General features: G+C 38.0%; 2 protein-coding genes across 4 annotated transcripts in view; one reads left to right on the top strand and one right to left on the bottom strand.

The window, feature by feature from the left end:
• Window positions 1–7,328: 7,328 nt before the first annotated feature.
• Window positions 7,329–17,537, top strand: RBM12B (RNA binding motif protein 12B). Of its 2 annotated transcripts, none has more exons than XM_068525845.1 (3): window positions 7,329–7,362; window positions 10,743–10,789; window positions 11,368–17,537. In XM_068525845.1, the coding sequence occupies exon 3, from the start codon at window positions 11,396–11,398 to the stop codon at window positions 14,378–14,380; it is 2,985 nt and encodes a 994-aa protein (XP_068381946.1). In that variant the 5' UTR covers window positions 7,329–7,362; window positions 10,743–10,789; window positions 11,368–11,395; the 3' UTR covers window positions 14,381–17,537. The 2 variants fall into 2 exon arrangements, with proteins under 2 accessions (XP_068381946.1, XP_068381945.1); XM_068525844.1 differs by lacking the exon at window positions 7,329–7,362 and adding an exon at window positions 7,414–7,594.
• A 414-nt stretch (window positions 17,538–17,951) lies between these two features.
• CIBAR1 (CBY1 interacting BAR domain containing 1) overlaps window positions 17,952–24,056 on the bottom strand; it is a 32,569-nt gene continuing 26,464 nt past the window's right edge. For both annotated transcript variants that reach the window (XM_068525856.1, XM_068525857.1), the window contains 2 exons: window positions 20,750–20,869; window positions 17,952–19,054 (listed from right to left, as the gene is read on the bottom strand). In XM_068525856.1, the coding sequence (XP_068381957.1) occupies window positions 18,965–19,054; window positions 20,750–20,869 (210 nt within the window). In that variant the 3' untranslated portion in view covers window positions 17,952–18,964. The remainder of the gene's footprint in view (window positions 19,055–20,749; window positions 20,870–24,056) is intronic.

The following is a 24,056-nucleotide window of genomic DNA, read 5'->3' as shown; positions in this document are numbered from 1 at the left end:
TGAGAACTTTTAAGATCTGCTCTCTTAGCAACTTTCAAATATACAATACAGTATTATTAACTATATTCACAATGCTGTACATTACATCCCCATGAGTTATTTATTTTATAACTGGAAGTTTGTACCTTTTGACACCCTCCACCCATTTTGCTCACCCCCTGCCTCTGGCAACCACCAATCTGTTCTCTGTATCTATGAGTTTGGCTTTTTTTGTTTTTAAAGATTCCACACATAAGTGAGATCATATGATCATATGGTATTTGTCTTTCTCTGTCTGACTTATCACTTACTATAACGCCCTCAAGTTCCATCCATGTTATTGCAAATGGCAAGATTTCATTCTTTTTTGTGGCTGAATAATATTCCACTGTGTGTGAGTGTGTGTGTGTGTGTGTGTGTGTGTGTGTATCTTGCAACTTCTTTATCCATTCATCCATTGATGGATGCTTAGGTTGTTTTCATATCTTGGCTATTATAAATAATGCTACAGTGAACATGGGGGTGCATATATCTTTTTGAGTTAGTATTTTCATTTTCTTCAGATAAAACCCAGAAGTGGAATTGCTAGATCATATGATAGTTCTATTTTTAATTTTTTAGGAACCTTCATACTGTTTCCCATAATGGCTCACCAATTTACATTTCCACCAAGAGTGCACAAGGGTTCCCTTTTCTCTATATGCTGGCCAATACTTATTTCTTGTCTTTTTGATAATAACCATTCTAACAGGTGTGAGGTGTTATCCCATTGTGGTTTTGATTTGGATTTCCTGAGTGGTTAGTGATGTTGAGCTCCATTTCACATGCCTGTTGGCCATCTGTATGTCTTCTTTGGATAAATGTCTATTCAGATCTTATGCCCCTTTTAAAATTGGATTTTTGGGGGTTTTTGCTACTGAATTGTATGAGTGATTTATATATTTCAGATAGTTACTCTTATTAGATATATGATTTGCAAATATTTTCTCCTATTTGGTAGGTTGCCATTTTATTTTATTGATAGTTTCCTTTGCTGTGCAGAAGACTCTTTAGTTTGATGTAGTCCCACTGGTTTATTTTTGTTTTTGTTGCCTCAGGCATCCATGTTCTTAACCACTATATTATCTCTCCTCAAGGGAGTAAACCAAGATTGAAGAGAATATGCACTCTGTTAAGCTGGAAGAGGAAAAGAGAGATCTCAGGCTTAGTGGATTGTATATCCTCTTATTTCCTGGTTTACTTCTTTCTTTGGGCAGAGCACATACTTCAGCAGCTTCCTGAGAGGGTTCATAAGATGGAAATTTTAGAGACCTTGCATATCTGAAAATGTCTTTAGTCTTCCCCCACACTTACTTAGTAGTTTCCCCCCTGTTGTGCTGATCGAATTCCCCAGAAATAATCTTCTCCCTGAAGATTTAAGCTTGGTTACCAGTTTTAGTGGGGAAAGAGAGTGTGAGTTTCGTCATTCAATTTCATCATTCACATGATGCCCTTCTTTTCTATATAGAGCCTCTGATCTCATCTGTACCCATTGTCCCTAAGTCGTACTCTCTCCAGAGAATAAACCTTCAATCTTCTGCTATAGTGGGGGAGAGACAGGTTTCTTGTACTGGAAGGAAAGAGCCTTAAGTGCATGTCTTCAGTGCTTTATAAATTGATGTTCAATCAACTCTGTTTTCACTTCCTTCCCCAGCAGAAGATATTGAGGTCTCTTAAGCCTTTGAGGACTTATTTGGTGCATATCAGGTTTCTTAGCTTTTTCCACTGTCAATTCAGAATCCTCTTGGATTCACAAAATAAACGATCACCTATCCATCTGATTGCTGCTTGCAAAGTTTTATTGCTGTTGTCTCCTACCCTATCATCTTCATTCTTGTCAGAACTCCTTTGAAAGTTCCCTTTCTGATATTTTATTTGGATTTCTGAAAGGAGTGAAAATAACTACAGTTCAAACTGTCACCTTAAACTGGAAGTCAAAATAACCTGTTGACCTGTCTTCATGTGCATACTCTTGCCACAGTCTAATCCATTCTCCAGACCTCAGCTGGAGTAATCTTTTGAAATGCAAGTCTAGTATGTCACCTCTCTGCTGAAAATAGTTCATTGGTTTTCCACTAGAAAGCTCAAAGTCTTTAACGTGAACCGTAACCCCCAGCAGGGTCTGACTTCTTCCTGCAGCCTTTCATTGTCCTGTGCACTCTGCCCACACTGGTCTTCTTTCAGTTCTCTGATTGCCACTGAGCCTGTGCACTTCTCTGCCTGCACCACCTCTCCTCCCTTTCCCTTCCCAGCAATTTCCCTTTACCTTGTTAATTCTTCCTTTCCTTCCACCTCATCTGTCACTTCTCTTCCTGACTTCCATGAGCAGGCCAGGCCCTCCTATGAAATACTCTCAGAGGAACATGTATTTCACTTTTACAGCTCTTATCCCTGTCGTAAATTTACATTTAGTTGAATAATTCTTTCACTAGTTTTCTCTCTTCTCCTGAACTATAGTCTCCACGAGAGTAAATACCATGTCCATTTTTGTTCACCATTGTCTCCTGGAGTTGTGTGTAATACATTATAAGCATTTAATACACATTTGTTGAAATGGAAAAGATCAAAACTTGCTTCATTCCCTCATTCTCTAGTTTATTGTCATCTTCCAAACTCTAAGGGGAGCTCAATGCTCTCTTCCCTCATTTCATCCCTGGGAAGGGAGCAGAGGACCAATGTGGGTTAGACCTAGACCACGAGGCCTCTGGACATAGTCCTTACGGACAGAATGTTTTGGTGTCCACATGGCATGGTGTCAAGCAGAGTACAATGCACCAATTATCGATCCTGGGGAAAACTCCAAACACTTCTGCCCATTGCATCTTGGTATTGATTGGAGTTTCAAAAAAAAAAAAAAAATACAATGCAGTCAAGCCCTGGATGGGACAGCACTTTACTTACATAGAGAAGAGGCACAGCAAGCTCAGCTTCAATAGTGGGCATTGGCACCCCATAGCTAGCTGGTCTCTCCCTGCTGCTGACGCAGGGTAATTAGCCTAGGGGCTGCACCCATTCATGCTGCAGTGAAAGGAATCCTGTTCCCTCCCCTTAGAGGACAGTCATAAGAGTGGGGTTGGTCAGGTACCATATGATGCACATGCTTTAAGCAGAGACAAAAGAGTACTCATTGAGATTGAAACAAGGAAACATATTCCCACACAAGGTAATAAACCAGGCACAGTCTGTGTGGGCTCCTTAACCCTTGGTAAGGAAGTGTTCCAGACCCAAGGTCCATTCTTATGCAGCTGAGTTGGGGCTCCATGAGACTACCTTTTCCAATGCAAGGTCTTCTGGATTCTCTCTCTCTTTTTTTTTTTTTTTTCTCCGTTTGTTCTCTCTTCAGAATTTCTCTGTAGATTCTTAGGTCTTCCTCTTGCTTCTTCCTTTTGTTTTATGTTCCTGGGACTGGACGGAACACAGGGAAAGGAAGCCTAAGCAGAAGGAGACATCCTGTTTCACACATGGTCCTGCCTGTTCACTAGAAATAGGTTCTACAGTGAGATTTGGGGGTCAGAGCTTCATCACTGAAACCCAGAGATGTTATCCAGTACCCTTCCTGCATGCCTCCTTTTTGTTAACTATAGCATCCATAGAATATTCAGGATCTCAGTCTCCTCCATATTTCTACCATGGAGACAAGACTCTCATTTACATCAGGCAAGAAGTTATCCAAGTTAGAATGCTGGGGTCCTGTTCAATTCTAATTGACCACACATCATTCATTTGTTGATTCTGTTAAGTCTTTCGGATCTGACTTCTGTTACACACAACTGAGCAACTTCCTTTATTTAATTAGTAGTATCCATACAGTGCTCCAGTGATTCCTGGAGGTTTTGTAGATGAGCCCCTGAGAGCCACTGCAGGGGACAAACTGGAAAGGAGCATACAGGCCACCAGAGAGACATGTAGGATTTTCATGTTATATGCTTTTCCTGGTGCTTTACTATGGGTCTTTAATGTTTATATATATAAGACCATTTTATCTACACAACAACTCTACTATTGTCATCTTCATTTGATGGGTGAAGAAACTGAAGTTCAGCAACTAAAATGATACAGCTAGCAAGTGGCAGAATTAGGCTTGGAACTATGGTATTCTGATTTCTGAGCCTACCTTCTTGATTTCTAAGTTATACAGTTGGCCCTTCATATCCATGGGTTTCACATTTGTGGATTCAACCAACTGCAGTTTGAAAATATTTGGGAAAAAATTCCAGAAATTTCCAAAAAGCAAAACTTTAATTTGCCACATACTGGCAACTATTTACATAGCATTTATACTGTACGAGGTATTATAAGTAATCTAGAGATGATTTAAAGTATACAGAAGCATAGGTTATATGCAAAAACTATGACATTTTATATAAGGGACTTGAATATCCCTGTATTTTGGTATCTGAAGGGGTCCTGGAACTAATCCCCTGAGGATACCTAGGGACAACTGTAATGGAGTTTACTGTGTGCTAGGGACTGTTCTAAATGCTTTACAAGCATTATTTCATTTAGTCCTCATAATGGCCCTGCATGGTGGGTACTGTTAACTTCCTCTACAAATGGAGAAGTTTAAGGATAAGGAATTTGTCCATAGTCACGAAGTGGAAGAGCTGGGATTTATACTTGAATCTGGCTGATCCAAGAGCCCACGGTCTTAATCCCTATGCTCTACATGTCCTCCTGTATGTGATGACTGGCTGCACATGTGGGCTTGTCTCTTCTGCTACAGTATGAGCTTCTTGAGGAAAGAGGACCGTGATTTTTTCAGCTTTGTCTTTCAGGAGCCTTAGCAAGGTTCTGGACACACAGTCCATGCTCAATAAATACCAGTTGAATTGAATGGAAGTCAGGGTTTGCAAGAGGGTCCTTGGAGTTTAGAAGATGGAGGAACTCTGAGACCAAGTGATGAAAGGCTGTTCTTGTGGATGTTGAAGAGCTAGGAAGGACAGCTGAAAACTGTCTGATACCAAAATCATGCAGGAGGGTAAGTAGTGCTGTAGTTGTGGTAACATGCTTAGTAAAGTTGACTAATTGCCCAGGCAGAGCCAAAGAATGCTCATGGCTCAGTGTGGTTACCATGTTTCAGGGTATAGTCTTCTGTTTTGCTGATCCAGAAACTTTCTTTCTGTTTTCTAAAATGATTACATTTTCATGTTGACACACTAAAGGCTCAAGAAACTGTTCAATAACCAGAATACCATATAGGTAAACTCAATTACCTTGACTGGAATTTTCTTCTTTTGATTGTAATGGTGAACTCATCAGAGAAAGGCAGAAGGCAGACTAGAAAAAAACAGCCATTCACTATATTGCTCTGTTTGGAGAAAATCTATGTGAATAGAAGGGGGATGGTCATCTTCGAAAAACAAGGGCAGCTGGCAATATCTGTCTAAGCCTCTCCAAGGGAAGGAGTCTGATCTAAGCACACTTGTTCAGATGAGCCTTATAGTAAGTGCTCATTACATGACAGCTGTATTTTTGTTAAGATGGGTTAGATGGGTTTCTTAGGTACCCTTAACTGAAAAACAGTTTTTGACATTAGATAACTCATGTTCTATTTTCATGCTTAGCAAACAACCCTCTCATCATTTGACTTCATATAGAGAGTGTTTACAGCCAGTAAGGTGCTGGTCAGCCTGAGTTGACCTCAGTTTCACTTTACCGGTGTTTCTTCTTGTGAATTAATATTGACAATATTGACATTTTGGAGCATTGTTTCTGTGTGCTTGTTTAAAGGGAGTCTGCCTCAGAAGACAGCATACTCTCCCTGTATAATTCAGAGCAGTGTTCTCTGGAAGCAAACCACTAGGGTTCAATTCCTGGTTAATACTATCTCTGTAACCTTGGGCAAGCTATGCAATGGCTTTATGCCTCAGTTTCTCTTATTTGTAAAATAGGAAAAATAATAGTAACTACCTCTAAAAGTAGTTGTAAGAATAAAATGAGATAATACACAGGGGCTGGCACATAATAAACTCTCAATAGATGTTAGTTTTTAAGTTCAGGTTCTTGAGCTTGCTAGGCTAGGACCAAACCCTGGAGTTTTGGAAATAATCAAGGTAAATGCTGCCTAGTCATTGAGCCTAGCTCCCTGAGGTGACAATTTCTGCTTGTCTATGGGATCACCTTGACATTTGAAACAAGTCACTAATACTTATGTAGTCTCAGATATTTACATATATTTGCTCATTCAACATTTCTGGCAACCTTAAGAGGCAGGTACTAATATTATCCCCATTTTACAGATGAGGAAACTGAGGCATAGAGAGGCTAAGTAATTTGCCCAAGTGAGTAAATGGTGGCTCACTCAGAGAACCACCTTTTATTCACTTGTTAAACTACCTCTTCTTTCTCAAAGAGAATGGGTATTTTGCAGTGAGAGAGATATTGAAAACTCATTTTTTTCTCTCATATGTAACAATGCTTTAAAGTAATAGTTTCTTAGTGAGCTTTGAATCCACCCATAAATGTATCCTGTAATTATAAAACGTGGTGGGCTGCTTTGTTACTTGCAAATAATAAAATAAAACACAAGGTTGTTCACCAGTTCTTACAAAGCAGGCACCACAGAACGTGCCTGTAACTGTGCTTTTCGCTTCCCAATTTTCAAAATTGGCTTATGTGTTCCGTTTCAAAAAACCCAAAAGTAGGAAGAACTGTATAAAGACATTTACAGACTTCATAAATGTCTCTAAAGTTGAATATGCATGCACTTATTAAGCCCCTTGGGTGTTGGCACTGTACCTGGAACATCTAAGGCTGCAACACTAACATTTTTCTGGTCTTTTAAAAGTATTTACACAGAGGCTTTCGTTAGATGCTTAGAACACATAACTGCAGCGCTGAAAAGATGAAGAAATCGCAAAATTTTCTCCGCTTTTGCGTCTCTTTTCTTAACTCCTGGGAATCACGAACGTTTGTCCAGTGTATTTCGGCTGTTATTTACTGAAGTCTCTCACCGCAGCAACGGGTTAACTCCGAACTTTGTCTCAGAAGCTCTCTCCTACCCCTTGTTGAGGTTCCCGGCTTGGTTGGAATCTGAGCATGCGCAGGAGCTCAGCAACTTCAGGGCGAGCGAGCGCACTTGTGGGCGCCACCTCCCTTCCCTGGACGACGGGAAGTAGGTGAGCGTCTGGGCGCGTGCGCAAACGTGGCCGGGGCGCCGGGGTGGTGGGTTACGCCTGGAGAGCGCATGGGCAGACAAACTGTACGTCCGTTTGTCCGGACCAGAGGGGAGAGTGGGCGCCATCTTTTTCTGGGCTCACTGAGGGGTCTGCCTGTTTGGGGGAGGCTGCTGCGACGAGGAGTGCACCCCGCCCCCAGCCTTGTGGTTCCGACTCGGCAGCAGCGGTGTGTGTTTATTGCCAAGAGCGAAGCAGTTACCCCTGGGGCGCCGGGGGCTGGGAGGGGTTGGCGGCCGGGACGGAAGCACAGGGAAAGGCGGGGCCGCGCCAGGAACTAGCGTAGCTTCTGTCGTTAGGGCACCCTCTTTCCTTGCTAAATACCGACTGCCCCATCCATGTGGTGGTGTGTGTGCACTTGCCAGTCTGCTTGAGAGTGAAGATCTCGAAGGATTGCATAGGTATTTTTTTTCTTTGCTATGTCATCGTAGTCAGCGGTAGCAGAAAAGCGATGAAGGCCCGGCTCATTAGGCTTGAGGGGAGCTAAAGTGTTTCAGTTAGATTTGGGGACAGTTCACGCTTTGGCGAGTTAGGGCGGAATGTTTGCCCTTGGGACGGTGTAACGGAAAGGCACGGAGGTTGGGCGGTCCAGGTTAATATGAAGGCTGATTTTTGGCTGAAGGTCTGGCTACAGCATCGGATACCACGTAGCAACTTTGGCCTGGTGCGAAAGAAGGAAGCTCTGACCCCTGGGAGTATGGACAAAGGCTTTGGGCTATAGAAGCAATGCCTTCGGATGATCCGTTTGAGGATGATGGATGTTATGGGAATTCCTGTGCCGTGTGGATTCATCTTCATTTACGGTTCCTACTGGGGACTTGGCTCTGTGTCGTCATGCCTTTAGTGTTTTATTTTAACCATCTACATTTTAAAAGGATAAAAGGCAGATCGTCATAAAGAATCATTGTGGACTGGGGTAGATTATTTTCTGCAGGGGAAACTCTTGCGTTTGTGCTTCATCGTAACTTTAGGTTTTAAGAAATAGTGGCAGTGTTCTCTCTCTCACCATGTCTGGAAAATGACTTGCTATTCTCTAGTTAAAATAAATGGATCTGAAATAATACCATTTAAATTTAGCCTTCCTCCCTTTTCCCTTTCAGTCTTGATGAGAAGATGCACATATCGTGGGGTTTTTTTGTGATAATGATGATTAAGTGGGATGAATCGTTGGATAAAATTAGCAAAATTATTTAAAATGAGCTTGTTAATTTCAGCGGCTTGCCCTTAAATGAGCTCTTAAGGACCCACTTCCTTCTTTTCATAGGTTAGAAGTTCTAACAGATCACTGTCTTTAAACCAACACAGCCACAAAAATACTTTTGTTGCATTCATAAGTAGAAAAATTTTAAGTGTAGAGTATTTTAGGGTATTTTTGTGTTTTACTTTTTTGTGTAATGTTCTAAGAATAGAATTTCTGGGGAATTTGCTTAAGGAAATAACATGGGAACCACAGGAAAGATGCTCATTTTCAGAGCTGGTTTCTTATAGGTGGTCTCCTAGATGTGTTTTTTAGAGGGATAAATGATACATTACCTTTGTATCTCAAGGGCAGAAAAGTTTAAGCAATAGTTACATTTGTGGCAAATTAGAAGAAACATTTTATATATTCTACTTGAATTGCAATTCACGAATTTGTACTTGTGGAACTACTTAGAATATTGTTTACAAATTAGGGAGGATAAATTATAAGACATTTTTTGTATTTGGCATTATTCCGTGAAATGTTCTCAGCTTTTTCTGTAGATATATTTCTGTTCCCTTTTGAATTTTTAAAAAAGTTCAGAAGGGACAAAATGATGTTTATTACACTGCTTTCTAAAATATTTTAAAAGCAAAAAAGGAGCTAAGTCATTTTGCATAGGAAGGAGTCTTGGAACAGTAATGTGGACAACTATTCCAGAAGCCATTTGTAGTTTTTGTTAAATTGGTGTGGATGTTGGTTTGTTGAAGAAACTAAGCTTATACACATTTTTTGGTGGGGGAGGTGGGGGTGGGGTTGGGGAGACAGTGCAGATATTTTCTAATAGACTATTTTTTAGAACGGTTTTTTAGTTTCACAGTAATATTTAGTGGAAGGTACAAAGATTTCCCATATGTCCTCTGCCCTTCCCCCCACATACCATGCATATATTTTATAGTAAAACTCATTAATATTTTTAATATCAGTTTGGCATTGATAATTCAGATGTGTAAAATGTGCCAGTTAATTTCTTGCTATCCTTGTTAGTTTAGCTTGTAGTTTAAAAAGTAATCTATGGACATTTTTCAAAGGAAAATAAGCCTTGCAGACCTCAAAGAACATGTTTTCAGACACCACTTTTGTGGATGAGTGGTACTTAGGTGTAAGTACTGAATTAAAACAACCTTTATTTGCACACTAAAAACATAAACTTATAATCATTAATTTAATAGGTGTTAAAAACTTACTTGGTTAAGACTACTTTGTTTGGGTACCTCTGAAAGTATTAGATGTAATTTCCTTAAGCAATATTAAATTGAGATTTTTCAGTTGTTAATACTGATATCCCCAAACATTCCAAATTAATATATTCTTACTAATATAGTAAGAATACCTTTCTTACCTTTCTACATTGTCATTTGGGTTTCCTCGATAGAATGCAGGATAGATGTTTGAAATGGAATAAACTTATTAGCATAATAAGATTCTGTGTTTATCTGAACATTTTCTTTCTGGCTTAAGATGAATTTTAATAGTAGTTTTTTAGGAGTTTAAGATAAGGAGTAGCAATAGTTGAGTATAAGAGTAGTAGTAATTGAGACTTTAGATTTTAGGGATATTTTATTATTTGTCTTAATTATAGTGGAATCAGGAAATTTGGTTCCATGTTTAGAAATGTGAGGTGTATATGTAGAACGTAAAATTGTGTCCAAATGGTAGCCATTGGTTTTAGATTTATTGCTTTAAAAATTGGTTTTTGAATTTGAAACATTAGTGTTCATTGTATCATTTATTAATTTGATTTGGTCTTATGTTTTGAAAGGGAGGAGATTTGCAGGGGAGTTGGACATAATGAATTAGATGTTGGTCTTTTCATGGGTGGAAGTGAATAGAAGGTGTTTTAGGAATTTTGGGTGTTAAATTGTCATTTTACTTGTAGAACAGTTTTGTTTTTTTTTTTAAAGTGGATATAAAATTCATATACAGTGAAATGCACAGACCTTAAGGATAGAATTCATTTAGCCTTGATAAATTTATACAACCATATAACCAACACTGCAATCAAAATATATAACATGTCCATCACCTTTCCTTGTGTCACTTCCAATCAAGGACCGATTGTTAAATTTTCAGGTTTTTTGTTTCTAAATAATTTGCCGATGTCTACTTGGAATCTGTACCTTCTTTTTGTTGAAGGATGATTAATTTCCCCTCGGAACAAAGATAACCATTTTGTAATGCCCTTAGTTGTGCTTCCTTATATTGCTTCACTTTTAATAGGTAATTCTGAAGTGAATATCCTAATCTGGCGTTGTTTAAGATCAATTGCAGGGTCCAAGGATTAATTATATTTCATTTTCTTTCCACAGTTAAGTTGCTTTTACAGAATTAACAGGTCTCCAAGAAATAAAAAAAGGTAAGATATCCAGAGCTTAAGGCATTTCACAGAAGCTTGACAAAAAAAAAATGCAAAGTAGAATAGTGCATTAGGTACATATGGCTTCTGTACTTTATGTCTGGTCAGTGATGCACTAGTGGTAAGCAGTTTATTATCATGAGCAGCAATTATATACTGACCATAGATGTCTTTTCTAAGTATGTAAAATTCGTTGTGGTTGGTAAAATTCTTTAATCACCAAAGCTCTCTCCCATGTTTCAGTAGAAGATATGTCTGAAAATAGTTTGGTCTTGTTGTGAAGTAGCACTTGGCAGACTTACAAAGAAGATGTGATATTTTTGATGCTCATACTGTATAGGATAGGTGATAGGAAATGTTTCTTCAAAGTATCTGGTTTATTGTATGTTTAGTTGGGAGAAAGTTTATTCCTTTTTTTTTTTTTAAGAATTAGACACAGTCAATATCTTTGTGAACTCATGTCTTATTTTCATTTATAAATGCTGAAGAAGGTAGGAACCAAGTAACTATTAAGCTTAGTTTGGGATAAGGTACTTCAAAAATAAGACTTGCTATTATGTGTACCTTTCTGTCTGCAGGTCATTATTGCTGTGGTTTGAGCTCAGCATGGCTGTAGTCATCCGTTTACTGGGGCTTCCTTTTATTGCGGGGCCTGTGGATATTCGTCACTTCTTCACGGGATTGACTATTCCTGATGGAGGAGTGCATATAATTGGAGGGGAAGTTGGGGAGGCTTTTATTATTTTTGCAACAGATGAAGATGCAAGACGTGCCATAAGTCGTTCAGGAGGGTTTATCAAGGATTCATCTGTAGAGCTTTTTCTTAGTAGTAAGGCAGAAATGCAGAAGACTATAGAAATGAAAAGAACTGATCGCATGGGAAGAGAGAGACCAGGATCTGGGGCACCAGGGGTTGGCAGCTTATCTAATTTTGTTGAGGCTATTAAAGAAGAAGCAAGTAATTCTGGATATGGCTCTCCGATTAATCAAGATGCTGGGTTTCATACTAATGGTACAGGACAAGGTGATTTAAGGCCAAGAAAGACACGGCCATTGAAGGCAGAGAATCCTTACTTGTTTCTGCGAGGCTTGCCTTACTTAGTAAATGAAGATGATGTACGTGTCTTTTTCTCTGGTTTGTGTGTGGATGGAGTAATTTTCTTAAAGCATCATGATGGCCGAAATAATGGTGATGCCATAGTAAAATTTGCTTCATGTATCGATGCTTCAGGAGGTCTTAAATGTCATAGAAGTTTTATGGGCTCAAGATTTATTGAAGTAATGCAAGGCTCGGAACAACAGTGGATTGAGTTTGGAGGTAATGCAGTTAAGGAGGGTGACATTTCTATGAGGACTGAAGAACATTCTCCACCAAGAGGAATTAATGATAGACATTTTTGGAAACGATCTCATTCAAAATCTCCCAGAAGAACACGTTCTCGTTCTCCTCTTGGATTTTATGTTCACTTAAAAAACCTGTCCCTAAGTATTAACAAAAGAGATTTAAGAAATTTCTTTAGAGATACTGATCTGACTAATGAACAGATTAGATTTTTATATAAGGATGAAAGAAGAACAAGATATGCCTTTGTGATGTTCAAGACTCTGAAAGACTACAACACTGCTCTGGGTTTACATAAGACTGTTTTACAGTATCGTCCAGTTCATATTGATCCAGTTTCTAGAAAACAGATGCTGAAGTTCATTGAATGTTATGAAAAGAAAAGACCAGCGTCAACAGAGAAAGAGAGGCTTGGACACGTTTCACAAAAATACTCTCAAGAAGGCTATTCTGGCCAGAAACTGTGCATATATATAAGAAATTTTCCATTTGATGTTACAAAAGTTGAAGTGCAGAAGTTCTTTGCAGACTTTTCTCTTGCTGAGGATGACATTTACTTGCTTTATGATGACAAAGGAGTTGGTCTAGGAGAAGCATTGGTGAAATTCAGATCAGAAGAACAGGCCGTGAAAGCTGAACGTTTAAACCGACGAAGATTCTTGGGGACAGAGGTATTGTTAAGGCTCATATCTGAGGTACAAATGCGGGAGTTTGGTGTAAATTTTTCTTCAATGTCCAGTGAGAGGATGCATGACCATTCACAGTCATGTGATAGAGATGATCATTCCCATTCATTTGACTCAAATGATCTACCATTATACTCGGTTGGCCCTTCTGAAAACTTTAGGCATCAGCAAGAGGACTTGAGGCAGCTGGACAATTTCAAGCATCCCCAGGGGGATTTCCGACCTCCTGAAAGGCGCCCTCCAGAAGACTTTAGGCATTCCCCAGAGGATTTCAGGCACTCCCCTGAAGACTTCAGGCGCCTTCGGGAGGAACACTTCAGGCGGCCTCCTGAGGAGGACTTCAGGCGCCCTTGGGAAGAGGACTTCAGACACTCTCCGGAGGAGGATTTCAGGCGCTCTCGGGAGGAGGACTGGAGGCGGCCACCTGAGGAGGATTTCAGGCGGCCTCCCAAGGAAGACTTCAGGAGACCCCCTGAGGAGGACTGGAGGCGGCCCCCCCAGGGAGACTTCAGGAGGCCACCTGAGGAGGATTGGAGACGGCCTCCTGAGGAGGACTTCAGACGGCTTCCCCCGGGGGAATGGAGGCGACCACCTGAGGAAGACTTCCGGCGGCCCCCTGAGGAGGATTTTAGGCGACTTCCAGAGGAAGACTTCCGGCGACCTCCTGAGGAGGACTTCAGGCGGCCCCACGAGGAGGACTTCAGGCGGTCTCCTGAGGAGGATTTCCGGCGTTCTCCTGAGAAGGACTTCCGGCGGCCACCTGCGGAACACTTCCGGCGGCCGCCCCCAGAGCACTTCCGGCGGCCACCTGTGGAGCACTTCCGGCGGCCACCTCAGGATCATTTCCGGCGGCCGCCCCAGGAGCATTTCAGACGGCCGCCCCAGGAGCATTTCAGACGGCCGCCTCAGGAACATTTCAGGCGGCCATCCCAGGAGCATTTTAGGCGCCCCCGAGAGGAAGATTTTAGGCACCCACTGGATGAAGATTTCAGGGGCCCTCCAGATGAAGACTTTAGGCACCCTCCTGATGAGGACTTCAGGAGTCCCCAGGAGGAAGATTTTAGAAGCCCTTCTGATGAGGACTTCAGGCGGCTCCCGGAGGAAGACCTCAGGGAAGCTCCGGAGGAGGACCCTAGACTTACTGACAGTTTTAGACTTCCTGGTGAGGAGTTTAGGAGCCCCCCTGATGATTTTAGAAGTCATCGCCCTTTTGTGAATTTTGGTCGCCCAGAAGGTGGCAAGTTTGATTTTGGAAAGCGTAATATGGGAAGTTTTCCTGAGGGGAGATTTATGCCTGATCCAAAATTAAATTGTAATTCAGGTAGAGTAACGCCCATTAAGATAATGAATCTTCCATTTAAAGCTAATGTTAATGAAATTCTAGACTTTTTCCATGGTTACAGAATCATACCTGATTCAGTTTCAATACAGTATAACGAGCAAGGATTACCTACAGGGGAAGCCATTGTTGCCATGATAAACTACAATGAAGCTATGGCTGCTATTAAAGATCTGAATGATAGGCCAGTTGGCCCCCGCAAAGTTAAGTTAATTTTGCTCTAGAGAGCATTTCTAAATTCAGAATTACCTCCCCACAGTATTGATGCAGTAAAATGCATTTTTTTAAGTGTTTATTTTTAACTAATGAAAAGAAACATTTTAATTTTGACCTGTGAATAGAACAAATGTAAATAGTAGAATGTGAATCTGGTTTTCTTTTGCTTGCAAATTGTCATTCACTTTTTCTAACTTAAAAATATATATGCCTTTTTGTTTTTTTTTTTTTTTTTTGACCAGTGGGGGAGAGAACTAATTCCCTCAGTGCGTTAATTTTTGTTGATGTCATGGGTAAACGTCAAGACTTGTATAGTAGAACTGTATTTGGGGAAGATAAATTTTATATTCACTTTTGTTTCCATTCTGTAGTCTACATCTTTTTACTCAAACTGTATAAGGAAATGGTCAGTGACTGATTGTTCAGGGTTAGCATTTTCATTGCTAACTGCCTGCAGAATTAATGCCCTCTTCCTTGTCTGAGATATTACTGTGTTAAGCCTCCCCTTAATCATAAATAGTTCAAAATTGACAGACTGTGAACTTGAAGTTTACTTATGTAAAAAGCTTAGGAAATTCTTAAAACTTCGATGCTCATAACTTGCAAAATTTTATAAAAATAAAAAAATTGCAACTGAATAGACCAATTAACTTGTATTTGTATAAAGAGAAAAAAGAATTATAGCTTCTTTTGTGAAGGTTTCCAACAGCTGTATAAGGTAATATTTATGACAGGAGAGACCAAACATTCTGTAATAATAGTGTATTAGTGCTGTGTATAGTTCTGTGGTTTCTTCCAACATCTCACCAACCAAACTGATAAGATTTACTCAAAATACTTAAAGACAAAAAAATAAAAAGTAATTATAGGTACAAGGGGACTTTCAGGCTTATGCTGGGAAGAATCTGATAAATGGACATAGTTTGTGTTTCTAGGAAGAATTTACTGATGATTCATATAACTTGTATTTTTAAAATCAGGTTCTCATTTCTTAATTTCAAAACTTTTTATCCAAAGACTCAATGACTAAATATAACAAGACTTTTGTGAGATTGAATTTTGACTTTTTTGATATTTGACGTTTAGTGTAGACATTTTGCAAATACTGGATTTGATTTTCTATACCATCATAAAGTTAATGCTAACATTGGGCACTTACTGTGTGCTAGGCAGTATAAGTACTTTACATGCATAATGTCAATCTTAATTATTCCCTAAGAAGTTTAAGAGTATTTAGCTCTATCTCACAAATGAGATAATGAAATTCAGAGAGTTTAAGTTACTTGCCTAAAGTCATAGCTAGTAAATCATGGAGCCAGTTTCAACCCAGACAGACTACACACTCCAGTTCATGCTCTTAATACTTTTGCCTGCTAACTTTGTTAAATGCTGTTTTTAATTTTAGTAAGAAAGACCATGCTAAAAATATTTTCAAGAGTAAAGGATATTTTCTTACCTCCATTGTTGCTTTAAAAATAGCATTAAGAAAAGAAAAAATTAGTATGCCCAAACATTGTTAATAAAAGACAAAGTAACTAAAACATATCCAGGGTTTCTCTGGGAGACGAATATTATGTATTGGCTTCTAATTTAAAATTGTTCATCTTATGAAACATGATTTGACTTTGGTTGGCCTTTTATAGTTTACATAAAACAAAGTTAATTTTCCTCAATTCTGTGATTTAGGTATTTCCCACAGTGAGCAAATAAGAATAAAGTTTGAATTTATATCAGTAGTTTAGTCATTTAATAATAGGGTATGGCAGAAGTAGAATACTTTGTCAGTATTTAGCCAGTTAGTTAGTGCTATAAGTATTTTGGATTAATCTTTAGTGTTTTAAAGAAGTCTAAGAAAAACCAACCGAAGTTTCTGTGTGTTTTTAATTATGTTGAATGTCGTTCTTGCTAGTGGAATGAATAAAATGGTAAATTTGGTTCAAAAAAGCACATCAGTATGGCTCTTGAAACTAGTAAGCTTACAAGCAGTTAGGAAAATGACAATAGGAAGAAATGATATTTTTAACTGCTCAGAGGTTATATAGATGATTTATTTGAGGAGTATATGGGAAGACTTAAAAATGCTTCTTAAATATATATCAATAAAAGCTAAGATGAAGCTTAAAGTGCAGTTATCACTTAATATTGAACTGCTTCTCAATCTAGGCTGGGATGGTGGTGGTAGATAAGAGGCTATCACAATAGTAAACACAGGCTTTGTATTTTGATTGTAAAATAAATGGATTGATATGAATAGTTAATTTTACTCCATAATCTTTAATATATTTTTTAACTTTAAAAAGTTTATTACAGAAAGCTGGCTTCTACTGCTTGGGAGCCATTTTTGCATATCTGTTCCCAACTCTGCCTTCAGTGACATGTTGATAACTTAAACTGGCCATGGTAGGAGTATTTACACCATGGAAATTGGTAAATGCAGAAAATCAGGGCATTTTCCACCCCAGAGAGCCAATAACCAGCACCCCACCAATTTCAAACAGATAAAAGAGAATAGTGTACTAAATCCTCATATACCCATCGCCCAGCTTCAATAATTATCTCATAGCCAGGTTTGTTTCCTCTCCTAGATGTATCAGGTATACTAGTGGCATATTGGTTCTCTAGTTTAATACCCAGTGGCACTTTAATTATCTTAAAGCCAAACATTTTTGACTCGAGGTATTCTGAAAAATATAGATCATGCCTAGAAAGTAAACTTAATCCCAACCAAGAGATAGGTAAGAATCATTGTGTTAGAAGCACACACTTACCACTTACTGAAAACACTGTCAAGAGCATTGGCTCTTGGTCCATATATCACCTAATAAGCAGTGACCCTATCAATCACCTCCATCTTTGTATTAAATGTAAGCTAATATTTACTGAGCTATAATAGATACTGTGTATTTATGATCTTTAATTACATGTGAATTAACTATATCATTTAGTTCCAATAACCCTAATAAACCTATTTTGGAGATAAGAAATGGAAGCCTATAGCCTGTCTTTTTATAAGGAAGCTAAAAGCGGTTTTTACATTTTTAAGTAGGGTTACATAAGTACCTATGTAATGGCATTGATTTTGTCTCTCAGCTCAAAACTTGTAAAAATATTTACTGTGTAACCCTTTAAGGAGTTTGCCAACCTACGTCTGGTCTAAAATTTAATTTTACATCGAAAGTATTCTGTATAATATTTCTTTTGTCCTTAGAATATTTTTTTGAAGTAGCCAAAGCATACGTTTTATATCAGAATTATTTGCTGATTGCTTTATATATCAGGCACTATTTTAACTTTACAAATAGGGCAACTGATGCTCAAGAGAAGTGAATTGCTATCATAAGCAGCAAGAGCAATATTAGAACTGTGTTTTTTTTCTCCCAGCTACAAATACCAAGATTAAATACTGAGAAAATAAAAATGCAATGATATCCTCCGTTTTTTAAGAATATTAAATTATTTAGGATTTTAAAATGTTTTGAACATTTTACTTAAAAACTAAGTAAATTTATCACTTAGGGCTATTTTCATGAAGCAGTGCTTTGTTAAGAACAGAACCATGAATAACAAAGTCAAAAAAGCTTTCTGGAAAGTCTTTATTTTTCTGTTATCTTTTTGTGGTAATCCCAAATGATCATTTCCTAATTTTTATATGCCTGACTGGGATCTATGAAATAACAGAAGTACAATTCCCCATCCAAAGAATAAAAGCATCAGACATACTGAAAGGCTTTGATTAAATTGTTTTATATTTTCAGGAATAAGAGTGACTGTACACTCTTTTATTGACTAGATGGTAATTTGGTAAAAGTTTTATAGAATTTTTACTGAGTTATGGTTTTCCATGATGTTTTTTAGGGCAACATTCCACCAAATCATAGCTTTGCAAAAGTTGTAGTGCCATATATAGCGCTTTAGTATGACAGTGGCTTCGTTTTAAAACCAGAATCAAGCTGAACGTAGCTTTCTAAAGTTAAAATTTATGCTTTATGTATAGTTGTAAAACACCAATATCCTAGTGTCCTATTATTGTTAAGAGTGACTATAATACTCTCGTTGAAAAGTAAATTTATATATCGAATGATGAAACTTCAGGTTGTAATAGAAGTGAAAAAAAAGTAAAAAAAGAAAACTTGGCTTTTTGATTAAAGCTTTATGGAACAGAATTTGTATTTCATCAGAATGACTATCTAGGACCCTTTTCTGGTATTGAAAGCATGGTGTCTTAACCTAAAGGAAGCAAGTGGAATTGTTAGATTTTTTTGTTGTTGTTATCTATTTAACTAGTGTAACCTCAACTAGGTATAGTGCATTAATATGAAATACTTCTGAAATACACAATCTTTTTTAAAAAATGGAACCTATACAAAAAGATCACATGCTGCTAGACAGAATGTTGAAATGACTGGTGTGTAATATTTTTTAAAACCTTCATTTTTGGTCAGCATAAATTTCCTTTAATAATTTCTCTCTCCATTTCCAGTAGGATTTCATTTCATTTCATTTCAAGCCAGTATAAAGTTTTACAGTTTTAGTCATTATGGATTCCAAGTCATTTAAGATGAAAATGGAAATGCAAAGTTTACTTAAGAAATTTAATTTTCTTCTTCTGTAACATCTAAGTCTTCATCCTCTTCATCATCATCTTCTATTTGTTGATCCTTTCTTAGTCGACAGGTGGATACCTGTTAAAAGTTAAAACATTTTAAAAAATACTAACTAAAAAATATTTTTACATGCGCCCTGATAGAGAAGTGCACATAGAACAAATATTTCAGAAAAATGTCCATAAGTAATAACTTTTAGTAATGAAAATTCCCTATGAATTATTGTATTTTAAGGTTTGAAAACAGACGCAAATTTTTTTCATTCATGTTATTTTTTGAAGAAAAATGTGAAATTAGCCATTTGATTCCAGTTGGGTACAGGTACTTCAATAACCGACTTTCAGAGAAAAGTATAGTCTCCGTATATTATAAATGTCAAAAAATATTTTAAGTTAAACAATTCTTAGGTCACAAAAACAGGTATCTGAATGAGAGTCATTAAAGGGATGGCAAAAACACAAGGATGTTTCAACTAGGCAACTGAAATATTAAACTTTAAAAATAGTGTGATTTAAATGTAATGAGTTGAGAATCTGAATTCACTACTTGGGTTTAAGTCCTGACTGTTGCCACTTGGGTCATCCTGCTTCAAACTTTTCTGAGGGTGATTATACCTCCCAGGGGACATCTGGCAATGTCTGGAGACACTGTTGATTGTCAAAACTGGGGGTGTGTGTTTGTGTGTGTGTTACTGGCATCTTGTGGGTAGAGGCTAGGGATGCTGCGCAACATCTGTACAATGCACAGGACAGTACCCCTGCCTCCCTCCCCCCCTCCAGATTATCTGGCTCAAAGTTAATAGTGCTGAGGTTGAGAAACCCTGGGATTATGTATTCTAAAGTGCTACACAGATCTTGGCTAACTTAGGTGATATTATTAGCTCTGAAAGGTCAAAACTCTGCATGTACTATAATACTAGATTTATGGAATTTATGTGCAAGGCACTTAGTACTGGAATAATAATATAATTTGGTTAGGGGGAGAGATGCATAAATAAAAAGCAGTAAGTAAATGCTTAGAGAAGAATCAAATGAAAACAGAAGGTACTGGGTCACACTTACCTGAAAGTTATATTATGAAAATATTTTGCTCAATTTTAAATTCTGAAGGCTAGATATGAAAAAGGCCATAGCTTTCTAAATCAGGAGTTGGCAAGCTATAGCCCAGTTTGTGGCATTTCTGTAAATAAAGTTTTATTACAACTATTGATTTGTTCATGTATTGTTTATGGCTGCTCTTGATTAAGGCAGAGACCACATGGCCCACAAAACCTGCTATTTTCTGTGTGGCCCCTTAGAGAAAAAGGTGGTTGACCCCTCCCTGTTCTAGATACCAGGTACTTCAGGCTTTCTGGATATAGAAGAAAAGAAAATTGATTCTTTACCCTAAAGATATGTGCTTCTGGATCTATGATAATGTTCAACAAAAGCCCTTTTTAGGTATCATTTCCAGTAAGCTGTGATAGTGGGATTTAAACCCTAAATAGTTTGATTTCAGAATCTGTGCTCTTCATGCTATACCAGAGAACAAATGTAGATCAGCATTTTCCTGTCCCTTCCACCTCTCTCCCAAGTGTTCTGCTTCAGAGAGTAATATGTTACAGATGATACAAGAATTAAGAGCCGAACCTAGTGCAATCTTCTGTTATTTTACATAAGAGGGTAGGAGAGGGTAAGTTATTCGAAGTCCTGTGACTTAAGGGAAACATTTTTAGTATTGAACAATTCCAAAGGCAGGAGCTCACATTCCTTTAAATTATGGTTTCTAGCTCACCTGTCCTGTTCCAGATACACACTTAGCTGACAGTGATCTCTGAAGAGGTGACTTTGAATTTGCTCTTACGATATCTAAACGGGATGAATAATCTGGTGGATACAGAGAATTTCGGAAAACCTGTTGCAATGACAAAACGTTATAAAGTGATACTAAACAATGGAAATCTAGAAAATCATGTTAAGTTCCCCTTAGTTTATCATGTTAAGTTCCCCTTAGTTTAGAATTTTTTTAAGCAACTCCCCTCCCCACACTGGGGACAAAGTTTCATTTATTTATTGTAAATTTAAAACAAAAATCAAAAAAATCAAAAAATATTTTCAGTTGGAAAGATGTAAGCTAAAAAATTCTATTGAACCACCTAAGATGATGACGGGCCCTGAAACAATCACTTAAGAGCTTTTGCTGGTGAAACGTGAAAAGCTCCTACATTCAAAGAGTATGCAAGCCAGTGGGAAGACTAAGTCACACCATTGATTCTTTGGTTCTGCCTCTCCTCAGTATCAGTTTAAATTCACTGATGGCTTTCACAGTACATCACAGAAGAGTAAATGGATCCACTCTAATTTATGGATTCCAATCTCACTAGGATCTGGAATGCCATCGCTTGTCGGTTCTTTTTCCTTAAAGCAGTAGTTCCAAATCTTACTGTGGTCTTAAGCTTCCCTACCTGTAGCTTTTCCACCATTTCTGTAACATAAAGAAGGCAAGTCTGTCAGATGTGAATTTCTTCTTATTCCCTCTTTTTTTCCTCTTCACCCTATCCTTTTCCTTTTTTAAAGCAAATGTCATTCTGATTCTCTCCAAGGTGCACTTTCCCTTTAGCGAAACTTCAAACCAACAAACAAAAGCTCTCTTTCTCCAGTTTTCCTTCCCCGCAAACACGCAAGATCCGTTAAAAAAAAATTACTTCAAGGTATAACTTTACTTTTTAAAAAACTTCTCAAACATTATACTTCATTTGTCAGCAAACTACAATTAGGCTTTCCCCTTTCACTGAAATTGGTCTTGCTGTCAATCACCAAAGTTGTCTTTCTGTCTTCAACTGACCTTGTCCTGAAACTTCTTTTCCATGCATGCCATCACTAAACTCTTCATGTGCTAGCTGCTCTATTTCTTCACATCCCTTTTTCTACTGCATATACCTGAAATATTTTTAAAGGGTTTCCCTTAGGCCACTTTACCTTTTTTGACACCTTTCTCTGAAAGATCTACATAGTGTTTAATGGCTACCCTTCCACCAATTCTCTGTAGACTCTTCTGATAGCCATATTTATGCTCCCTAGTACCGTCTGTTCTAGACTAACACTGTCCAATAGAATCTTCTGAGATGATGGAAATGCTTGCTGTTCAGTGCTGTCCAAAAAGGCCACATATGGCTACTAAGCCCTGGAAATGTTTACGTGACTGACGAACTGAATTTTTAAGTATAATTTAATCTTAAATAGCCACATATGCCTAATGGCTACTATTCTGGACAGTGTAGCTCTGGATTCACCTTTACAGTGAAAGACATTACCAAAACCTCAGACCAAGCTAGAAGCCTGGGCATTCTCCCTAAATTTCTCACCTGAGGTAGTTCTATTTTAATTTATTGACTCTATACATCTTTAGCTTACTTAGAATTAGCATACTACAGACCAAAATATGATTTCTCTACTAGAAAACTTTGGCTCCTGACTATTGAGAGTCTAAATGCCTTAGGTGACATTCAAGGCTTACAATCACCCAAACGTACCCATGATACTTCACTTGTAGCATGTATACCTATATGCAGAACACGTAATACTACTGTGACTTTGCAGTGCTGGTTCCTCAGCCTGGAATTTCAGCGCACTTACTCATCCTTCAGGAGCCAAGTCAAATGCCATCTTTTTTCTGCTTTCCCCTGTTCTCTAGTCAGCAGCTCCTATTGTTTATACCCTCAGTACAGCTTTTATCTCACTGTTTTGTAATTACATGTCTGTTTCTACAACTAGTTTTAAGTTCCTCCAGAGCAAGAAGCCTTCTTTTATCTTTGCAGTTCCTTCCAGCTTAAGACAGCAGCCTGGTAAACGGATGATGTTAACATGAACTTAATCTGGGTGTTTTGAGAAAAAACGACCCAAACTAGGGGATGTCTCTACACATTTCTTTAAACCTTAAAGAAGTGCAGGACACAAAAGGAATCAAGGGATGAAACTTAACGCAAGAGGTATGACTTGGTTTAAGGGCAATTCAGGCATGCTAATAATTAGGTTATTGAACAGTTTACTGAGGACCCAATTATATTTTGGTGCCAGACATGGAACCTGGCATCCTGGTATGATATCAAAACTGGATGACTCAATCCACTGGTATTTGGAAGAAATATATTTTTGTTAGAACAACATTCCTTATTTTAGCTTTTCTAGCAAAGATAAAAGTGGGAAATGGAAGATAATTTACAACCCTTGGGGTAAAAGTCTAAACCAGTTGAATATTAGTCTCCTACTGCAAAACAACAGATTAACAGGAATATTAATTTATTGGCAATAATGCATTTTCCAATATGGTCCAAGATCTCTTCTAGGAGTGAGTCTCAAGATCTGAATATGCTCTGAACTGAATGTACAGAGGTGATCTTTTGAAGGGGAATATGGGCCTGACAATACTTTTTATGTGAAGAACAAATCAGGTAAGATGGTTTCTGATAACTAGATGCAAAAAATTAGCTGCTGCCTGAATAAGTCAGGACTGCTATCTAAGAACAGCAAATTATTTCTCTGTTCCTCTCCGCATATTTTCTCTACTTGTTTCCGAGAAACTTGTATTTAAAGGGTCCTTCCTCATCTTGGTAGCTGTTTGATGTAATTTTACTTCGACTTGTCTCACACAACTTTCCCCAGACTGCTGTCTTCTCCTTTCCACAATTTCTGTATGGCATCGTAGTGATAGCTTAGGCCTATAGTTCATTACATCTCAGGACCTTTGTATATCTATCTGAGCTCTCTGCCTGAAAGCTGTTGCCACGTATCCTACTTATCCCTCAAACTTCTGATTAAGAAATTATTCTTTGATTCTCTAGACTATTTAGAATCCTCCATCACATACATTTGCAGCACACTCTATTTTTTTCTTTATTTTTTCTTTCTATATTTTTTTCTTCTTTACATTATAAAACGTAAATAGTTACACAGTATATTTTTTAAATGTCTGAACTCCTTTTAAGTTTCTGCTTTTTGACAACTTGGACCAATTCTTGTAATGCTAAATCCTCAGCACTTAGAATGGTGTCTGGCATATAACAGGTGCTCAATAAACAGTTGATGAATGTACTTTTTATGAA

This window comes from Eschrichtius robustus, chromosome 17 (genome assembly GCF_028021215.1).
Source record: "Eschrichtius robustus isolate mEscRob2 chromosome 17, mEscRob2.pri, whole genome shotgun sequence".
In the NCBI taxonomy this organism is placed as follows: domain Eukaryota; kingdom Metazoa; phylum Chordata; class Mammalia; order Artiodactyla; family Eschrichtiidae; genus Eschrichtius; species Eschrichtius robustus.
The sequence above is the reverse complement of the archived record's forward strand: the minus strand, read 5'-3'. Positions and strand labels throughout refer to the sequence as shown.

Excerpts from the sequence above, each read along its gene's own strand:
- RBM12B (XM_068525845.1), top strand. The coding sequence starts at position 11,396 with ATGGCTGTAGTCATCCGTTTACTGGGGCTTCCTTTTATTGCGGGGCCT.